This window comes from Mustela erminea, chromosome X, assembly GCF_009829155.1.
Source record: "Mustela erminea isolate mMusErm1 chromosome X, mMusErm1.Pri, whole genome shotgun sequence".
Taxonomy (NCBI): domain Eukaryota; kingdom Metazoa; phylum Chordata; class Mammalia; order Carnivora; family Mustelidae; genus Mustela; species Mustela erminea.
In genome coordinates, this window is record NC_045635.1 from 43,440,291 (window position 1) to 43,462,477 (window position 22,187).

General features: G+C 38.7%; 1 protein-coding gene across 3 annotated transcripts in view; it reads left to right on the forward strand.

Moving 5' to 3' along the window:
- The first annotated feature begins 287 nt into the window (after positions 1-287).
- The window catches only part of CCNB3 (cyclin B3), a 66,459-nt gene continuing 44,559 nt past the window's right edge, over positions 288-22,187 (forward strand). For 2 of the 3 annotated variants that reach the window (XM_032331358.1, XM_032331360.1), the window contains exons 1-3: positions 10,856-11,003; positions 14,585-14,716; positions 16,883-16,969. In XM_032331358.1, the coding sequence (XP_032187249.1) occupies positions 14,621-14,716; positions 16,883-16,969 (183 nt within the window). In that variant the 5' untranslated portion in view covers positions 10,856-11,003; positions 14,585-14,620. Of the gene's footprint in view, positions 358-10,855; positions 11,004-14,584; positions 14,717-16,882; positions 16,970-22,187 lie in introns of those variants that run through there. The other variant, XM_032331359.1, reaches the window with a different exon arrangement.

Genomic DNA, 22,187 nt, shown 5'->3' on the forward strand with positions numbered 1-22,187 from the left:
GGCTGGATCACTGGGTGGGGAGTGGGGTGATGGGGGTTTGCGGAGGGGGGGGTGGTTCCGGCTAGACGAGGTACTACCCACTTCCATCATTTTGGAGGTGGATGTACATGTGCGTGCGCAGAGTGATACCCTTTTTCTTTCTTCTAGGGTCCGAAGACAAATTTCCGGAGAAAAAGAAATGGCTAAGGTGTACTTACTTTGATCTTTTGGCCCCATCTGGTGGTTTCTAGTCTGACTGAACAAAGCGCTGATCCGTTAGCTCCCCCTGCTGGGGAGAATGGTGGGGTCGGATGGCGGCCATCTGCGGAGACGGTTTTTCCCTGAGGCAGTTGCTCTGAGGAAAGTTTTTCCGAGGCGGTTAGTCACTTCTTGGGGCCGTCATCCGTGTTTTGTTTTGTGGCGTGTTTTGTTTGTTCTGTTTCCTACTACTTGCGTGGCGTCCCTTTACAAAGCCAAGGGTTTAGTGTCAGTCCGGCTAAGTTCGAGGTACAACTTAATTTTCTAGGCCTTTTGCTTTCCTTGTATAAGTACATAGACGTATTTTGTGTCAGAGCTGGAGAGGTAGCAGAGGAAGTTGGGCTATGAATCACATCCCACCCCCCCACCACTCCACCCCCCGGTCAAATCAACAATTACCTCGAATGTCTAATGAAAGGTATTAGATATTGTATTAACCGGGGACAAGTTTTTTTTTTTTTTTTTTAAATTTAGTTATTTATTTGAGCGCTAGAGAGCGCGAGCTCGCTTGAGCAGGGGAGGGGCGGAAGGAGAGGGTAAAGCAGGTTCCCTGATGAGCAGGGAGCCTCATGTGGGGCTCAAACCCAGGACCCTGGGATCTTGACCTGTGCCCAAGACACAAACTTAAAAGACTGGGCCACCCAGGTGCTTGGCGTTAGAATTTCTTATCTGCTTCTAGGCTTCTATCTTTGTCAGTGAATGAACATTTTAAGCCAAAACTTGTGGAGGAGAGGAAGGAGCTCTGGAAGCCGGAAGCCTTTCAAGTTCCATCATAGTATTTGTAGGCATCCCCCCACCCCACGACTATGTTAAGTATCCCCCAGGTTTTAGGGACGTGGAAATGGGATGCACACCGACCTAGTCTTCGGTTTGGTCATGTCCTTGCCCCGTGGGGGTGTCAGGCTGAGACGTGTGCCTGTTTATCTCCCATCAAGAGGGTGAATGGCAGTCATGAGTCCATGTGGCCACTAGGAGGCCGCCGCTGCTTGGAAAACCTGCTTCCATACTGTAGGCGATAACCCCTTTACCAAAGCCCCTTTTGCCAAGGCATTCCTCAAATTAAAAGGGGAATTGGTGATTTCTCCTTCATAGAAGCGCTCCCCACCCTAAAAACCTCACTTTTGTGCGTGTTATATTTATTGATACGTTTCCTTCAAAAAAGTTGTTTATAGGTTGAAGGAAAGTAGTATCCATTCTGTTTCATTATGAGCTTTATCTGTCCAAATGCTTGAGGAGAATGATGTGTTTTACTGTTTTTTTTTTTTTTATCCTGCCAGAGGATAGCACTAGATTCAAGAATTGCCATGCTCAGAACCATGTAGACGTGCTTGGCCATGGTCAAGAAGGTTGAATAACCTTGGTCCAAACTGCCTGACTTATTGCAGGAACTTCCTAACTAGTTCCACTGAGTCTCTCCTTGCCACTCTTAAACAATTTTTTTTGAGAGAACCAATATATATATTTTTAGAACTGCTGAATTGCGCACTTTATTTTTTACTAGTGAAGCATCTACTATATGTCTGCACTTTTAAAAAATTAACATATAATGTATTACTTGTTTCGGGGATACAGGTCTGTGATTCATCAGTCTTACACAATTCACAGCGTTCACCATAGCACATACCCTCCCCAATGTCCATCACCCAGCTACCCCAGCCCTCACACCCTCCTCCACTTCAGTAACCCTCAGTATGTTTCCTGAAGTTAAGAGTCTCTTATGGTTTGTCTCCCTCTCTGGTTTTGTGCCACTTCATTTTTTCATCTCTTCCCCTTACCCTCTGCCTTGTATCTCAAATTCCACATATCAGCAAGATCATATGATAATTGTCTTTCTATGATTGACTTATTTTGCTTAGCATAATACCCTCTAGTTCCATCCACATCATAAATGGCAAGAATTCATTTTTTGATGGCTGCATAATATTCCATTATATAGCGGCACCTGGGTGGCTCAGTGGGTTAAGCCTCTGCCTTTGGCTCAGGTCATGATCCCGGGGTCCTGGGGTCGAGCCCGGCATCGGGCTCTCTGCTCAGCAGGGAGCCTGCTTCCTCCTCTCTCCCTGCCTGCCTCTCTGCCTCCTTGTGATCTCTGTCAAATAAATAAATAAAATCTTTAAAAAAAATATTCCATTATATATGTATACCATATCTTCTTTATCCATTCATCTGTTGATGGACATCTAGGTTCTTTCCATAGTTTGGGTATGGTGGACATTGCTGCTATAAACATTGGGGTGCATATGCCCCTTCAGATTACTACATCTTTGTGGTAAATACCCAGTAGTGCGATTGCTGGGTCATAGGGCAGCTCTGGTTTTAACTTTTTGAGGAACCTCCATATGTTTTCCAGAGTGGCTGTACCAGCTTGCATTCCCACGAACAGTGTAGGAGGGTTCCCCTTTCTCCACATTCTCGCCAACACCTGTCATTTCCCGACAGGTTAATTTTAGCCATTCTGACTGGTGTGAGGTGATATCTCACTGTGGTTTTCATTTGTATCTCCCTGATGCTGAGTGATGTGGAACACTTTTTCATGTGTCTGTTGGCCATTTGGATGTCTTCTTTGCAGAAATGTCTGTTCATGTCCTCTGCCCATTTCTTGATTGGATTATTTGAAGAAACAATATCTTTTTATTAGCTAGTTATTTTAAAAACATCTTTATTGAAATGTAATTCAAATACTATGTCATTCACCTAGTTAAAGTGTACAACTCAATGATTCTTAGAATATTCACAGAGTTATGGAACTATTACCATAATCAACTTGAGAACATTTTCATCACCAAAAAAAGAAACCTCATACACTTTAGCCATCACGCCCCTGCTCCCCTAACCCTGTACTTACCCGGACTTAGCTAATCACTAATTTTCTTCCTTTCTCTATATATCTGCCTATTTTGGACATTTAATATAAATGGAATCATTTGGTATGTGGTCTTTTGTGATGACTTCTTTCACTTAGCATAACTTTTCCTGGTATAATGTTGTGACATGTGTGAAATGATGTTTATGAGGGACTCTAATTAGCTACTCAGTGCCAAGGATTTTTTGCTGGAGGCTGGCTGTGCAGGCACCCTCTGTCTAGTACATACCCAAATTCCAAAGTCCCAGGAGGAAATCACATGTTCACCAGAAGCCATATTGTTTGCACAATTAAAGTACAGCGAGCTATTTTATGGGTTAGGGGTGTGGGAACCCTCCCCAAATCCAAGTTCTTAGATCCTAGCCAAGGTTCAACCCTGCCTGCAGGATTTTCAGATAACATTCTCAGGTCTGCTATGTTAACTTTTCTACACAGATTTTGATAGGGATTTTGTTGATTCTGTAGTTCAGTTTGAGGGGGATGCCATCTAAACAGTATTAAGTATTTCAATTGATGAATATGGGATGTCTTTATATTTATTTACACCTTTAATTTTTTCTTAATGTTTTGTGGTTATCAGTGTACAAGTCATATACTGCTTTTGTCAAATTTATTTCTAAGTATTGTATTTCTTTTGATGCCATTAAAAGTGGAATTGTTTTATTTTCAGATAGTTCCTTGAAAGTCTATAGAAATACAATTGAGTTTTGTATATTGGCTTTGTATCCCACAGCTTTAAGCTCATTTATTTGTCCTAATAGTTTTTTTATTTTTGTGAATTCCTTAGCCTGTTAATATGGTAGATTATGTGGATTGATTTTGAACCAGCCTTGCATCCCTGGAATAAGCCCCACTTGGTCATGGTATATAATTTTTTTTATAATTGCTAAATGCTATTTTCTATTATCTTGCTAAACATTTTGCATCTCTTTTCATGAGGGAAGATTGGTATGTGGTTTTCTTTTTTGTAGTCTTTGTATGGTTTTGGTATCATGGTAGAAGTGTTTTCATGTGAGTTGGGAAGTGTTCCCTCCTCTTTATTTTTTGGAAGAGATGGTGTAGAATTGCTGCTAATTATTCTTTAAATATTTAGTTTAGTTCTCCAATGAAATAATCTTGACCTAAAGACTTCTTTTTTGGGGAATTTTAAAATTACAAATTGAGTTTCTTTAAAACTATGGAGCTATTCAAATGATGTATTTAATATGGGCTACATTATGGTAGTTTGTAATTTCCAAGGAACTTGTCCATTTCAATTAAATCATCAAATTTATGTGTATAGTATACTATATACTATATATATACTATATAGTACACTATATGTGTGTATACTATAGCTCATAGTATTCCCTCATTATCCTTTGGATGTCAGTAGGGTTGCTGTGTCTTCTTTGTAATATTCCTTCTGTCTCTGGTAATTTACCTTGCTCTGAAGTTTACTTTATCTGATACTAATATAGCTACACTTGCTTTTTTCTTTTTAAAAAATTTGTTTTGCCAAACAAATTTTCAATTTTTAGGTACTAAAATTTATTGAGACTTTTGTTATCTTTAATTTTTTTGTCCTGTTTAGAAAAGTTTTTCCTTCTGAAGGTTATAAAAATATTCTTTTATATTTTGTCTAATATTTCCATGGTTTTATTTTCACAATTAAATCTTGGACCCATCTGGAATAACTTTCATGTTAAAGTAAAGTAGATAATAGTAGATCTTTTCTACCAGGTTTTAATACAGGGATGTATGGGGGGAGGAGAAAGGAGAGCTTATGAGAATGTTGTCTGCTTGGGTGGAGGGAAATATTGGAAGGTGATAGACTCTGAGGACCATTTCCTCTTTTCTCAGTGTTCCCTCTGAGTGCAACGCAAAGGAGAGCTTAAGTCAACTGAAAGCGTGAAGGTTGAGAGAAAAACAAACTTAAGATGTTTGGAAATGTTCTTTTGTTCAATAACTTTTTTTTTTGAAAACCTGGGAATAAATAGGAAAAATGAAATGATTTCTTTTGTAATTTTTATATTGCTGTTATTTTGATGGATAGAATTTTTCCTCTCTTGACTAAAGAAGGGCTTGCAGTCTTTTATTTTAGCACAGAACTGGAAGTCTTAGCTATAGCAATCAGACAGGGAAAATAAATTGGTAAAGAAGAAGCAAATTGGTAATTTACCCAAATTGGTAAAGAAGCAAAACTAATTATTTGCAAATGACATGGTCTTATGTATAGAAAACTCTAAAGACTCCACCAGAAAGCTCTTAGAACTAATACATTCAGTAAGGTTGTAGGATATAAAATTAATATACAGAAATCTGTGGCATTTTTATATAATAATAGTGGAGTAGCAGAAAGAGAAATTAAGAAAAACAATCTCATTTACAATTACACCCAAAAGAATACAATACCTAGGAATAAATTGAACCAAAGAGGTGAAAGACCTATACTGTGAGAACCATGAAACACTGATGAAAAATTGAAGACAACACAAACAAATGGAAAGATCTGTCATGATCATGGGTTGGAAGAAATAATATTGTTAAAATGTCCGGGTGCCTGGGTGGCTTAATTGGTTAAACATCTGATTCTTGATTTTGGCTGAGGTCCTGATCTCTGGGTCGTGAGATTGAGCCCTGTGTTGGGCTCTGCACTGAGCACTGAACCTGCCTGAGATTCATTCTCTCTCTCCCTCTGCCCTTAACCCTGTTCTCTCTCTCTCTCTCTCTCTCAAAAAAGGTATTGTTAAAATGTCCATACTAACCCAAGTAGTCTACAGATTCAGTGCAATCACTAACAAAATACCAACAGCACTTTTTAAAATAAAAATTTTATTTATTTATTTGACAGAGAGCACGAGAGAGCACAAGTAGGGAGAGCAGCAGAGGGAGAGAGAGAAGAGGGCTCCAGGGAGCCTGACTTGGGGCTTGATCCCAGAGTCCTGGGATCATGACCTGAGCTGAAGGCAGATGTCCAACCAACTGAGCCACCCAGGTGCCCCACCAATAGCATTTTTTGCAGAACTAGAATAATCCTAAAATTTGTATGGAACCACAAAAGACCTCAGATAACCAAAGCAATCTTGAGGAAGAAGAAGAAAGCTGGAGGTATCATGATCCCTGATTTCAAACTATATTACAAAGCTAAAGTAATCAAAACAGTATAGCACTGGCACAAAAATAGACACATAGAGCAGTGGATAGGATGGAGAACACAGAAATAAATCCATGCTTATAAGGTCAATTAATCTATGACGAAGTAGGGAAGAATACACAATAGAGAAAGGACAGTCTTTTCAATAAATGGCATTGGAAAAACAGGACTGCTATATTCAAAAGAGTAAAAGGGGATCCCTTTCTTATACCATATAAAAAAATAAACTCAAAGTAGATTAAAGACCCAAATGTGAGATCTGAAACCATAGAATTCCTGAAAGAAAACATAGGCAGTTATATTTTGGGCATCAGTCTTAGAAACATATTTATGTTTCTCAGGCAAGGGAAACAAAAGCAAAAATGAACTATTGGGACCAAACCAAAATAGAAAAGTTTATACACGGTGAAAGAAACCATCAACAAGATGAAAAGGCAACCTACTGAATGGGAGATGATATTTGCAAAAACTATGTTTGGTAAACAGTTAATAACCAAAATATATAAAGAATTTATACAGCCCCACACCAAAACACCAAATAATCCAATGAAAAAATGGGCAGAGGACCTGAGTAGACATTTTTCCAATGAAGACATACAGATGGCTAACAGACACATGAGAAGATGCTGAACACCCCTGATCAACAGGGAAAAGAAAATCAAAACCACAGATCTCACTTTGCAACCAGTCAGAATGACTAGTATCAAAAAAGTAAAATAAGAGGGTATTTGGCAATAATGTGGAGAAAAGGGAACCCTCATGTGCCATTTGTGAGAATGTAAATTGGTGTACCCACTGTGGAAAATAGTATGGAGGTTTCTCAAAAAATTAAAAATAGAAATATATTATCCAGTAATTCTACTACTGAGTATTTACCCAAAGTAAATGAAAACATTAATTTGAAGAGATATGTATATATATGCACCCCATGTTTATTGCAGCTTTATTTACAACAGCCAAGAAATGGAAACAACCTAAGTGTCCATTGATAGATGAATAAAGAAGATATTTTGTGTGTGTGTGCATGATTGTATGTGTGTGTATAAAAGGGAACATTACTCAGCTGTAAAAAATGAGATCTTGCCATTTATGACAACATGAATGGATGTAGAAGGTGTAATGTTAAGTGAAATAAGTCAGACAAAGAAAGACAAATACTATATGATTTCACTTATATGTGAAACCTCAAAAACAAAACAAATGAACAAACAAAAAAATAGAAACAGATTCATAAAGAAAGAACAAATTGGTGGTTGTTGGAAGGTGGGGATGGGTAAGTAAGTGAAGGTACAGACTTGCAGTTTTCAAACAAAAAAGGGAAACTAAAAGTACAGCACAGGGAATATGGTCAATAATAATATAATCATGTTGTGTGTTGACAAATGGTAACTACTATTATCATGGTGATCATTGTGTAATGTATAGAGTTGTCAAATCATTATATTGTACACCTGAAACTAAGATCACATTGTATGTCAACTATACTTGAATAATAAAAATTAAGGAAAATAAAGAAAACTTAAAGTGACTTGGGTTAATACTGTATTTCTTCTTTAGTGCATCCCACTGGGGTACTTGTCCATAGTGATTACCTTTAAAAGAAGATACTAATTTGCTTAGTTAACAAATATTTTTAATCATTTATCTAAGAGGCAGGTATAGGGTAATGATTATGTGTTTGTCTCTGAAATTAGATTGCTTGTGTTTAAATCCCAGTCCAATACTTACTAGCTGTGTGATCTCAGGCAAGTTACTAAACTTCTCTGTACTCCAAGTTTCTTTCCTGTAAAATGGGGATATTAACACCTCATTGTATTACTGTGAGTCCCAGAATGGCCTCAAACATATAGTAAGCAATTGATAAATATGAACTATTAATGCTAGTGACTGGAGATAGAACACAATGAATATGGTCCATATAGTTATGGGTCTTGTATTATTTTTGTTTTATTTTTTCAGTTACAATTTACACTTTAATTTTTTATTTTTAGAATTTTAAAAATTATAATTAAAGTATAGTTGACATATATTATTTTTAGGTACATGACATAGTGATTTGAAAATTACATACATCATAAAATGCTCACCATAATAAGTGTAGTTACTATCTGTCACCATACAAATTATTACAATATTATTGACTATATTCCCTACACTTCACTTTTCATTTTCATGACTGGAAATTTTTACCCCTTAATCCCCTTTATCTATCCCCCCCACAGAACTACAAGTTCACTCTATTATTTATTTATTATTTTTTATTATTTTGTTCAATTAGCCAACATATAGTACACCATTAGTTTTTGAGGTAGTGTTTAATGATTCATTAGTTTTGCATAACACCCAGTGCTTGTCACAACACTTCCTTAATACCCCTTACCCTGTTACCCCCTCCCCCTAACCTTCTCCCTTCTGTAACCCTTAGTTTGTTTCCCAGAGTCCAGAGTCTCTCATGGTTTGATTCCCTCTCTGACCTCTTCCCATTCAGTTTTCCTTCCCTTCCCCTATGGTCCTCTTCCCTATTCCTTATATTCCACATATGAGTGAAACCACATGATAATAGTCCGTCTCTGCTTGACTTATTTCACTTAGCATACTCTCCTCCAGTTCCATCTTTGTTAATACAAATGGTGGGTATTCATTCTTTCTGATGGCTGAGTAATATTCCATTGTATATATATATACCACATCTTCTTTATTTATGAGTTTTTTGGTTTGTTCATTTGTTATGTTTTTTAGATTCCACATATCTGTGAAATCATAAGGTATTTGTCTTTCTCTGTAGGATTTACTTCACTTAACATAATACTCTCTAGGTAAGGACCTAGGGAGGAGAATCCTACTTTAGATTACATGGTCAGGGAAGGCCTCTCTGAAGAGGGGGCAATTAAGCTGAAACTTGAAGCATCAGAAAAAAAGTAATTTAAAGAATGGAGGGAAGAATGTTTCAGGCAGTGGGAACATCATGTACAAAGACCCTGAGGAGAAGGATTTTATTATATTCAAAGCTTTGAAAGAAGACCATTATGGCTGGAATGTAGTGAAAAAGGAAGAGTGTATGAGATGAGGTTGATGATATAGACAAGGCCTTATAGATAAGAGTAAGGAGTTTGGATATTAAATTCTGTGGGAAACCACTAAAGCATGAGAGAAAGATGATATAATTTTTCTTTTCTTTTTTTAAAGATCGATCTTATATTTACATTAGAGAAGATCAAGATTGGAAAGGCGGAGAGCAGCTTGGAGGATCTTGACAGTGGTCCAGATGAGAGACTGTGGTGGCAGTGGAGGTGGAGAGAAGTGGATGGATGTAAGGTATAGTTTTAAGGTAGAATCAATAGGACTTGCTGAAGGATTGGATATGGGAAGGTAAGGTGATGGAAGAGAGTTTGAATTGAGGATGATTCCCAGGTTTCTGGCTTGATTAACAAGTTTGATGTGGTACCAGTTTTTGAAATGGGAGATATTGGAAGAAGGATCAGATTTGGTAAGCATTGTGAACATAACTGAGTTTGGAGTGTCCATCAGACATCCAAGTGGAGATGTATCGTAATCAGTTGGATTTATGAATTTGGAGTTCAGGTTTTAGATGATATTTAAAGTCGTGGATCTGGGTGAGATAACCTAGGGAAATTAAAAAGAGAAGAGGGCTTGGGATCATGTGAATATTCTACCTTTAATGTAAAGCTGTGAGATACTAAAAGGGGAATGGGCTGATAGTAAAGGCAGGGATGTAGTTTAGTGGTGGAGCATATACAGCTAGCTGCTGTATATGCAGCAAGTCCTAGATTTTTATCCCTGGTATCTCCACTTACTCTTTGCATCTTCAGAGGATAGGGCAGGGCTATTAATTCTTCAAGTCTTCTGTCAATTAGTCATATATAGTTTTTCTGTTTCCTAGAACAAAGCAGGTGCTCAATAACTGTTGGATGAATGAATGGATGAATGGATGAATGGATGAATGAATGAATGAATGAATGAGTGAAATGAATGAGAATATCTGAGTTTTAATACTGGCTTTGCCACAACGCAGGTTTGTAATATTGGGCGGTGAGCAAGCTACAATTTTGTTATCTGTAAAATGGCACTAATGAAAGTACCTATCTTTTTGGATAGGACTTAAAACAATAAAAATTTATAACGTTTAGCACAGAGGTAGTGGTAAATTAATGCTAGCTACTATTAGCTCTACTTCACTTTGGATGCTTATCCATAAAAGAGGGGCAATAATTTCTGCCCTGCTTCCCTCACAAGGTGATCTGTGAAGCCAGCAGGAGTTAACATTTAACTCTACAGAGGGTTATTAATATTAATGTTTTAATCGGTCTGAATCTGCATTTTGCAGCCACTCTCACACCCATCCTCCAACAGGATTATTTAAATAAAAACGCCTCTTTAAATCGACCCCAGTACTCCGCTGGTCAGCCCTGCCGGGTTCAACCAATTGTACTCGAAACCACGCCCCAATGCGAAGTCTATTAGCTGCAGAACTCAATTTAAAAATACCCAGCCCCGCCCCTCCTTGCTAGGAGAGCAGACGCCGCAGCTGTGCCCTCTGATTGGCCCCCCTGCTGACCAATCACCACCGCGCTTCCTGCTGGGGCTGTAATTTTCAAAATTCGGAACTGGGCAGACTGGAGCGAGCACAGGCCAGGTTGAGAAGGACTCAGGTCGCTACAACACGGAGCTCCGTTCATTTCCCGGGCCTCTCCTGGTCTAGGAATGCGTCCGGGATCTTTCCTGTTCTGCCCTCAGTCTCGGTGTGAGGTAGGCGCGTTTGAGCTTATATTGCCCGCTCGAATGTCCGGCCCTGTCACAAGCGGGTTGATGCCTGAGCACCACTCCAGTGCCTTGTTAATACGCTGTCTTCTCTCGCCGGCAGGCAAGGCATCCCTGCCATTAAACCTTTGTTTTGTTCTGCTGTCAGTCAGCAGTTTGCGCGAAGTTGGGCAGGGAGTGTGTTTTTGAGGGTGAGATGGCAAAAGAAATGAGATTGTGTCCTAGCTTTCAGATAGAGCGAACAGTACAACATGCCTGAATCAGAGTACATTTACAAAAAGTCTTTTCACAAGTGCAAGTGTAGAGGATCAGTTTCATCCACGGGAGTTATTTAAGTCTGTGCTACTTGCGGGACGTCTTTTGAATTACAGGTTGGAGGGTATGAAGGAGGATGGAAACGTGTGCTCTCTCTCTCTTGTTGTCGCTTTTATCTCCACTGGCTCTCTTCTGTTCCCTACTTCAACCGTTGCAGCTCTGGGCTTTCCCACTGCTTTGTGCTTTGGTCCACTTAGGATCCTAGAATGTCAGAGGTCAAAGGACCCTAGAACAGTGCTTCTTAAACTTTGAAGTACGTACAAATCACCTAGGGGATACTGTTAACTTGCATTTTTAGATTTGGTAGGTCTAGCTTGGGGCTTGGGATTTTAAATTGCTAACAAGCTCCCAGGTGATGCTAATGTTGCTGGTCTGTTGACCATGGTTTGAATAGCTAGATGACTCCTTTGGTCCCATTGCCTCATTTTCTTAGGTGGGGAAACAAAGGCCTAGAGAGGGAAAAGGGACTTGCCTAGCGTCATCCCTCCAGCCAGGGGTAGAGTCAGAGCTAGATCCTAGGCATTCTTCCCAGCCCAGTGCTGCTTTCATGGACACCATGCTGCATTCTCTCCCCAGTGTCTTGCTATCTGTAACCTGCTTTTAGATATAAAATGAAGTTGCTATTGTTTCCTGTAGACTGTCTTGATCTATAGTTTTGGAGTCTAAGCAACTAGGCTTCTAAATGAGCCCACTTGCCCCTCTTTGGGTTTTAGCACCAGTCCTGGGGTGCTCAGTGGAGTCTCCCACACTTACCAGTGTATACGTGTGGAAGATGGAAAGTCTGGAAAATGAAAAGGATTATAATTTTCTCATCCAAGTAACAGCCCGTTCTGTAGATGGTAGAAGTCAAGAATGTTCTGCTGAATGTCCCTTAATGAAAGCTTGTTTTTAGTGGTGTCAATCCTCTCCTCCTTCCTAATGGCAGAGAAATGAGTTGCTTAAGTCACTGTGCGTGCCCCCCAAAGCAAGTGATCAGTGTCAGGGAAAATGACGGTGGTGTATGAATATCATCTGAATAAGCTTATTCTCTCTGAGGTTTACTTACCCTGTGATATCATCAGCTGAAAGTTTTCTAGCCTGCTGAGTTCTATTTTTTCTTTCCCCTTGAAAGATAAAAGTTTCAGAACATGAGTCTTTGGTCATCCATAAAAAAATGGTCCGAGGTGTGAATAATAACAGCAGGGCAAGTGGTTTTCATAGAGCGCAGTTAAGGGTGGGTGCACCCAATTTGGCTTTATTGCTGCTTGGCTGAGTTTTGAAAGATGAGATGGAAAATAGGTTTGGGTTTGGGCAAAGAGAGGGAAAGTAAGATTCACCACTTATTTTGAGGGCCTACTGTGGGTTAAGTTTTGCACATACACATTTACTTCTGCGTCAGCAAGTAAGTGGTGGTATTCCTCTATTGCAAATGAGAAAATTAAGGCTCAAAGATGCTAAGTTTTCTGGTTTAGAAATCCAGTTGCTTCTTAAAAAAATATGTTCATTTTGTCTTCTTACACTACTACAATGCAGCCGTTCGCTTTCGACCATGGACTGTTTTGGAGTGCTTTTGAGTATGATTGGAGAGACTTCCTGGTATTTTTATGAAGAGCCCTGGAAAGAGCTGGGGGATCTATGCTGCTTAATAGTTTGTCCTGTGTAGTAAGTCCCTTAACACATCGAGGCCTCTAAAATGGAAAAGAACTGTATTTGTATTGTGTACCCTCCCAGTTTTGTTGTGAGGATCAACTGAGGTAATAAATGTAAAGGCACAGACTTGTACTGACTTTTCTTGACTGACAAAATGTTTAATACTTCATCCAAAATCAGCCTTTCTTCTTTCTTAAACCTTTTCCTCAAGCTGCAGTCTTCTCTGCTTCCCTTTCTCACCAGCCTGGCCCCAGCCTAGCATTCAGCCCCTTTCTACCTCCTCCCCAATTACATTCTTTATATTCCACACTCCAGACAGCTGGGGTGTCCCTGCACCCGCTGTGCTCAGCATGTTCAAGCCTCAGCTTGAGCTCAGACTTTCTTTTCCGGGAAAGCTCCCCACTCTACTTGGGAACCTCTTTGTCATTTAAGTCTAGATTATGTATAACCTCTGCTATGAAGCCTTCTCCCACCCGTTTCCCCAAGAAGATTATTAACTTTCCATTGTGTTTCTCTAATACTTTTTATTTACTTTTATTAAATCATTTACCACATTGTAATGTTACATTTAGAGTTGTGCATGTGACTACTTAGAGGATAAGATACATGATTTATTTGCATTAATATCACCATTGCTGGAAATATCTGGTACAGAATGGTAAACTTGTTGCATTGCTTTAGGGTCTTGCTTAGATGAGCCTGTTCTTTGTCAAATGCATTTGAATTTGGAGATTGAATGTGGGTGAGTTTGGAAGGGCAGTTGCATCGGAGTGGGAGGGGTCTCTTGTATATTCAAAAACCGATTCCTCCTAATAATGGCATTTGCTCGTAAGACACCTAGGTGGATCCTAACTATTGAGGACTCACAAAAAAGAACCTTAAAGAATGTAGAATGAGGTCCCCCACCTAGATGGGACAAAGATAGGACTCTCTCAAGGGCTGTAATGACAGTTAAATTTTTATGTCAAGTGATTCTCAATAAGTTAATTCCTTCTACTGTTATCTCATCTTTTGAATTTTTTTTCCCTACCAGGTATCTCTGGAACCAGATTGCGGTTTCTTTTGGTTGAATGCAGTCTTTGAATACTCTGACCTATCAGACATATGTGTATGTTCGTGGTGTGTTCTAGCATCTTCTCTGTAGCTTCATTGTATTGCTGTGCCAGGACCCTATGCCTTTTAAAGAACATTAACCCTTCTAGCTCTCTTCTATATTATTTGATCTGCATGTTCTTGATCATTTTTAATGCATAACACTCATGTGATGTGTTCCCAGTGTTCCCAGGCCTAAACTAGGAGGCAGGCCACAGTTCCAGTGCCCACAGAGGATGACAGGCACTGTGCAGGGCTTTTTAGATAGAGTGTCTTGTTTAATTTGAACAGTGCCCTGCAGAGGTAGGTATACTTTTCTCCATTTTACAGATGAGATAACTGAAGCCCAAAGAGTTTGTCACTTGCCTAAGGTTAATTGTGGTAAAACTAAGATTTAAACACAGATCTGCCCAACTCAAAGTATATGTTCTTCTAGAGATCCTATAGAGAGACTGGGTATTCTCAGGAGTTTTCAGAGAGTTTGGCAGTGTTTCTGGTGAATGGTGTTTTAAAGAGTCCCTTTCTGATTGCAGCCCTATCTTTGAGAGACACTGCTGAACCTGTGAAAGATGCCACTGCCACTACCTTCCCAAAGCTCCAACCCTGAGACTAAGAAATCGCAGTCCAGCAAAATTGTGCCCAGTGATCATGGCCAGTCTGAAAAGGTTAGAGCACGCTGTCTCTCCCAACAGTGCTGGGAGTAGCTTCTTCCTGTTTTGGTTGAGTCTGTATCCTCACCCCTAAATCTTTCTGAATCTGTGTTGTTTAATCTGAGAAATTGGGAAGGAGTGGTAGCTCTTGTAGTTTAAGAAGACTAGCAAATTAGAACTTGGATTCTACGTGTGAACTCTCCTTTTCCACAAATGCATAGCTGAAATGAAGGGTGTCCTTCAAAAGCAAACAATACTCAGCTCTCATTAATGATCACGTCTATACTCTTAATTTCTGGGAGATGCTCAAAGTACCTTCCCAGGAGGCTACTTGGTGCATCTTGGGGAGACTATGAAGATTAGGTCAACAAATGTATTATTATGCTTTTTATAGCTATTAAGTTTGAAGAAGGTGTCCATTTTGATGTTGTTTTTTGACCTTGTAGATAGTTTGACACTGTCATTCTGACTTTGTTTGTCACCATACATATGTTAATCAGAGTTTTACTGAGACTGATGAATTGTCATTAAGGGAGTATTTCCTGGAGCAAACATCATTAAGCCAATTTAATTTCCTTGACTGGTTTTCTCTCAGCATAGGTAAACATTTTCTAATCATTTTCATTTTTTATTTTACTAAAATGATTTTCATGGAGGAGCTAAATTTTTTTATATATAAATTTGGCAAGAAAGATTTGATCAGATTTTTGGCCATCTCGAATTTGCTGATTAGAGTTCTGCCACAATAAGTTTTGTTTTGTGGCAGTTATTTTTCCAAATCCAGCTTTCTGGGGGCACATTTTATAAATCTAAGTTTTATTGAGTTCACATTTACCTGTGAATTTTATTTGGGGCTGATTATTTCTACTGGTAATATTAAGTGGGAGTTGGATAGCAGATTGACAGTGTATTTCTTAGCTTATTTGTGAGATTTGTGTAACCACCAAATATTTTATTTTTGCTAATTATTTCCGCTAGGATTATTTATCATGAACTAGATGAAAGACTAATAATTTACTGATTTCTTAGCTTAATCAGTTAGAAAACAGAAGTAATTCTCGGCTCTTTCAGGATTGCTCTGCTATGCTAGATTGGTCTATTGTACTATGAATCCAATTCACTAAACTTTCTGATCACTTACTGTGTTACGTATTAACTGTTCATGAAGAGTTCATGATGAAAAACAGAGCAAAAGATGGTGTGACCCTAATGCTCTGCTTCACATCATAGCAACTCTCTGATCTAAGTAGGTCAGTGTTCTCATTTCATAGAAGAAATTTGATACTTTGGAGGCTTTCACCAAAGAAAAACTATTAGAGAGTAGAAGAGCCCTACAGTGTGATTTACCCTAACCTGTAGCCCCACAGAAATGATCTTATTCATTTGGGAGTTGGGTAAGGCATGCACAGATAAACAATACCCAGAAAGAAAGCCCCCTTTGCTCCAAAATATTCACCTCTCTTCCCGTCCACTACCTCTCCTTCATAGACACTAACAATTAAAGGTTAATATGGATTACCAAACTCCTTTCTCAAAATACAAAATTTAGGCCAGCCAAGCACCTCTATACAGACTATAAAAAACACATATTCTCTCATTTGATCCTCAAATAAGGTTACCATTTCAATTTTACTGATAAGCAAATTGGGCCTGAAAGAGTAAGCGATTTGTCCAAGGTCAACAGCTAGTAAAGAGGTGATCCTGGACCAGTATCTAGGTGTGTGTGTTATTGTCCTTATTGGGAATATCTTAACTACTTAACATAAGAGATACTTAAATATTTGTTACATTACTGAACAGATTTACTTGAGAGCATCCATATTAAAGGGATGACTAAGAATGGCAGGGTGGTGATGGTGGTTGTTAATTTTGGATCGGATAACCATAAAGATGAGAGAACTAAGAGGAAAAACTTTACCAAGCCATTTTGCTCATTCTAGGGGTTACACTGAATATCGTCATGCTAATTTTGTCCCCATGATCAATGATTACCTCCTTTAGAGACTCTCTAAGCAGCAGTGAGTGCCAAAATTTCCTTTTGTTGTAGTTTTTTTGGGTTTATTATATACATCTCTAGTTGCTTGGAGATTCTGGAGTTTCCCCTGAGCTCCAAAGATGACCCAAAGCCCCTGAAAAGTATTCATTATTAGATATCCTCATTTACCTCTTTTACTTTTTTAGAGAGGGGAGAATTACCAAGCAAAGATTTCTTCATCTTCACCTAAGAGACGATGCAAAAAGAGATCAGCTTTTGAAGATCTCACCAATGTGAGTACGCTAGTCTAGTCCCCTGCTATGGTTTTGCATATGGCTGAGATAACCTCTTCCTTAAGGGATCATTCTGGGTTACCGACACTGACCCTCTCTAGAATGTTGAGAGCCAATTTTACTTGGAATAAATGATCCAATTTTAGAAGCTGCAGGAGCTTTTCTGTTGGCACATACCATCTGTATTAATTTGTTGAACTTTCTGGAAGCAGCAGACAGAGTGATTATCAAATACAAAATTGTATATAATTGTATATAAATATAAGGGATCTTGCACTTAGATTAAGTCCAGTCATGGCTCAACTAGCTGTCTAGGCCTTGGAGATAAGTATCTTGATGGATATATTGTAGTTCAAGGCAGTGTTTATCAATTCAAGCACTATGGGCATTTGGTGCAGTAGTTTTTCTATTATGTAGGACTGTCCTCTGGCTCCTGGCATTAAATTCCGGCAGCATCCCATTCACAGTGACAATCAAAAATGCCCCCTGATGTACAGAACCATTGAGGACTACTGTTCCATGATCTAGTCTTCAATGTGGAGATTTGAGAAACTCAATTTTGAAGAGGATTGTTGAGTTTACTCACTTCTGGTATTATTAAGATACCAGCAAAACCCAGCACTGATAGTTAAACTGTTACTAATTGAATGTAGAATTGGGCCAAAGGTAATCTTTGGTTTTAGAAAATAATAACGGATGACTACTGAGGGTTTACCAGGTGCCTGGCACTATTCTAAGCACTTTTTCCTGTATCAACTCCCTTAATCCTCTTTTATTTCTGTAATGTAGATACCATAATTATGTCTACAGATCAGGACTTGCCCAATGTTGTTTTTTTTTTTTTTTCCAATGTTGTTTTTGAAGTCTGTTTCATCTAGGATAGAGAGAACCCCAGTGAGCTATTCCTGCCCTCCATAGTAGGGTGTCCCTCTATAGCTACCAGAATACTTGTATCTACTAGAAAATAATTTACCCCCTTGAGCAGGATTGGATAAGCATTGGCAAAGTTCTCTTCTTGGGATCTCTGCTCTTTAGATGCTGCTATGGGACCACCTTTGTACTAACATTGTCTCTTCCCCATACAGATTAGAACATTTATGGTTGGGTTACAGCTTTCTGAATAATTTCAGATTTACTGTGGCTTGGTTGAAAGAGACCCTTTCCACACAGACCTGTAACGCTAGATTTGTTTCCTGACTTATTTCACCATGGATCTAGAAACTTGGCTGAAATAAGGTAGCCACACAAATCTGAAGCAGATGCAGCTCATGTTGGTGTGGCTTCCCTTGACCCCCAGAGTCCCTGATGGAAGAGCGGTGATACTGTGCAAAGCAAGTTCTCACAGCATAAGAGGTGATTTCTTGCTATGTCTCAGTCTTTTTTTTTTTCATGAAGTTTATATTGCCATTCATAAAGAACAAACACAAGCTAATAGGAAATACATGCAGATATCATCCAGAGCCCTTCTGGTTCTCCAACTCAGTGCAATTATCTGTCAGGCCACATCTGTATCCAGGGTGGAAGTGGGAGAAGCCAGGCATCTCTGAGCAGTAGCTCTGCCTCGAGCTTTTCAGAAACTCAGTCCAATTCCCTTTTGCATTCAAGTTTTGAAGATTCATTTTGGTAACCTTGAATGGTCTTTGGTATTTTCCAAAAAAAGTCCCATCACTACAATGTGCCTAAGCCCTTCCTAGGACTGGGTATTTCTGCAGATGTCTGAGCTCATCTATTTGAAGGTGTGGGCTCCTTTCTTTCTGAATTTCGAAGATTCCTTCTATGATTATTTGCTTCTTCCTGTTTGTATTCCTGTCAGTATACTAAGTCTCCATGTCCACACATCTGTTTTTTTTTTTCCTCAGCATTCACCAGTAAAGTCCTGGCATGCCAAAGAGTTGATCTGTTTTAATTAATCTGTGTTTTTCTTTCCCTCGCCTTTATCATTCCAGCATGGGAAAAACTTTTGATGTATAAGAGCTGGTCCTAAGCTGGTCCTCAGTAGACAAAGAGATAGGGTCTATATCCACATTTACTTAAATGATTTTGTGTCAGTAGGACACAACTTTCTTATTTTTTTGGTCAAACAGTTGTAAGGAAGTTCAGATTAGGGTCCCCTACCCTTGAGTTTAGTTAGATCTGAGATTATTAGTGCTTTGAACCTTCACATATGCAAGTTGAGAATTTCACCCTGGGTGTTGGGGTCTTATCTCTCCTGCTGAGAAGGCAATTCTTTTCTAATTCTGAATCTCAGTTGCACATATAGGGAGTTTGTAAAACTTTAGGTAAGAAGTTAAAATGAAAACAGTGCCAAACTATTTGAGAAGTAGAGGTGGATGACTTGAGGATCTAAGAAAGAACTCCCTGTTGGATTGCAGTTACTTATTATGATCTGATGATATGAAGACATATTTTTAAATATTTCATTTAGAAATAATTTCAAGGTTACAAAAAGTTGCAAAAATAAGTAGTAGTACAAATGATATACGTATACTCTTCACCTAGATTAACCTGTAGTTAACATTTTATCCCATTTGCTTACATACATCATGGCTTTTTACCCCTAAGTACTTCAGTGTATATTTCCTCAGAGAAATTGTCTTTTTAAAAAAAATTATTTATTTATTTGAGAGAGAGAGAGAGAGAGAGAGAGAGCAAGTGCGCGACTGCAAGCAGGGGGAGGAGCAAGAGGAGGGGGAGAGAGAGGATCTCAAGCAGATTCCCTGCTGAGCATGGAGCCCACATCTTGTTACCCTGAGATCATGACTTGAACTGAAACTAAGAGACCCCCAACTGACTGAGCTACTCAGGTGCCCCTGAGAAATTGTGTTATATAACCACAGTACTGTTAACAACTTTATAAATTTACATTGATACATTATTTTTATATAATCTATTATCCATAGTCCAGTTTTTTCAGTTGACCTTATAAGGTCAATGTTGTAAGTACTTTTACCCTCCAGTAGAGGATCCAGTGTAGTATCATTTACTTCTCATTTCTTTAGCTGCTTCTAAAAAAATGTGTATGTATTTTTTTAAAAATTTAAATTCAATTAATTAATGTATAATGTATTATTATTTTCAGAGTCTCTAGCTGCTTTTAATCTGGAAAGTTTCCATAGCCTGTCTTTGTTTTTCATTGACATTACCATTTTTGAAAAATACAGTCCCTTTTAAACACCCTTTTATTTATATTTAAAGTTTTACTTATTTATTTGAGGGAAGAGAGAAAGCATGCACAAAGGGAAAGGGAGAAGCAGACTCCCTGCTGAGCAGGGAGCCCAACTTTGGTCTCAGTCCCAGGACCCCAAAATCATGGCCTGAGCTGAAGGCAGATGCTTAACCAACTCAGCAACTTAGGTACCCCTGGACACCCTTTTAAAAATAGGACATTCCTCATTTTGTGTTTGTCTGATGTTCCCATGTGACTAGATTGATGTTACACATTCTTGGTTGGGATACTGTATAGGTGATACTCTGTCCTTTGTAGGATATCACATTTGGAGGTGCATGATGTCCATCTGTCTCTCACTGGTGATATTAAATTTTAGTCACCCAGTCAGGATATTATCTGGTTCCCACTGTATAATACTGTTTATTTTTTTTCCTCTTGCAGCTAGTAAGTGGTGATACACTCTTAAGAGCCTGCAAATAATTTACTCTTCATCAAAATTTCCCCTAGATTTAGCATCCATTTATGATTTTTGTCTAAACCAAATCTTTATATACACATATACATATTGTGTACTTAAACATACATATATATATATATCTGTATACACAGATGTACACACATTTATACATATACCCATATACTCAGATATATACATACATATACCTACTTAAGAAATCATGAATGTACACAGCTCCCATTCCAGTATACAGGGTTTTTCCTGGCATTCCCCAATCCATATTTGTATGTTCCTTCTTCTACAATGAGGACATCAACACATTTACTCAGTACTGTAACACAACTAAAAGGATTTCAAAATTACTTCATCCATACCACCATAATAAACCTGTTAAAAAGAGTTCCAGATTTGGACACCTGGGTGGCATCAGTTGGGTATCTGCCTTTGGCTCAGGCCATGATCCCAGGATCCTGGGATGAGTCCTGCATCCGGCTCCTTGCTCAGTGGGGAGCCTGCTTCTCCTTCTGCCTGCAGCTCTCCTTGCTTGTGCGCGCTCTCTCTCTCTCTCTCTGACAAATAAATAAATAAATAACTCTTTAAAAAAGAGTTCCACATTTATTTGCAATATTCTCTGCCACTCCACAAACCCATCCTGATTGAGGATGTGTATGTTGAGGGTATATAGTCAAAAACTGTGTTAACTTGGATTAGTTGTTTCTTGTTTTTTCTTCTGTTTTCTTTTTCTTTATCCCTTAGTGTGATTATGGTATTTGTTTGGAATATAATTAGGTTGTTTGTTTCATTTTAAAGCCATAACTTTTAAATGAAACAAACCGAAACTAATTATATTCCATTTTTACTGGTATTATTCAAAATCTCATGATCTCTTCTACTATTTGATAGAATTTGTTATGATTAGAGTTTATGGTGGAGCTCCCCAAAGCCCCATGTTAAATAAAAATCGTCAAACTGTGGAAGGAACCAAGATGCCCTTCAACAGACGAATGGATAAGGAAGATGTGGTCCGTATACACTATGGAGTATTATGCCTCCATCAGAAAGGATGAATACCCAACTTTTGTATCAACATGGACGGGATTGGAAGAGATTATGCTGAGTGAAATAAGTCAAGCAGAGAGAGTCAATTATCATATGGTTTCACTTATTTGTGGAGCATAACAAATAGCATGGAGGACAAGGGGAGATGGAGAGGACAAGGGAGTTGAGGGAAATTGGAAGGGGAGATGAACCATGAGAGACTGTAGACTCAAAACAATCTGAGGGGTTTGAAGCGGCGGGGGTTGGGAGGTTGGGGGAACCAGGTGGGGGGTATTAGAGAGGGCAGGGATTGCATGGAGCACTGGGTATGGTGCAAAAACAATGAATACTGTTATGCTGAAAATAAATAAATTAAAAAAAAATCCCCTCGATGATGGGATAGATATGTCACAGGTAGTGTTGTCTTAGAGGCCTACCCTGAAAAGCTAGTCAATCTTGGTAAACCCAGGTAGCAAAGCCAGTTATGTTACATTTTCTCCCCTCTAAATGTCTCATGGAGTCAAAGTAGAATGTGATATTAACAAAACATCTTT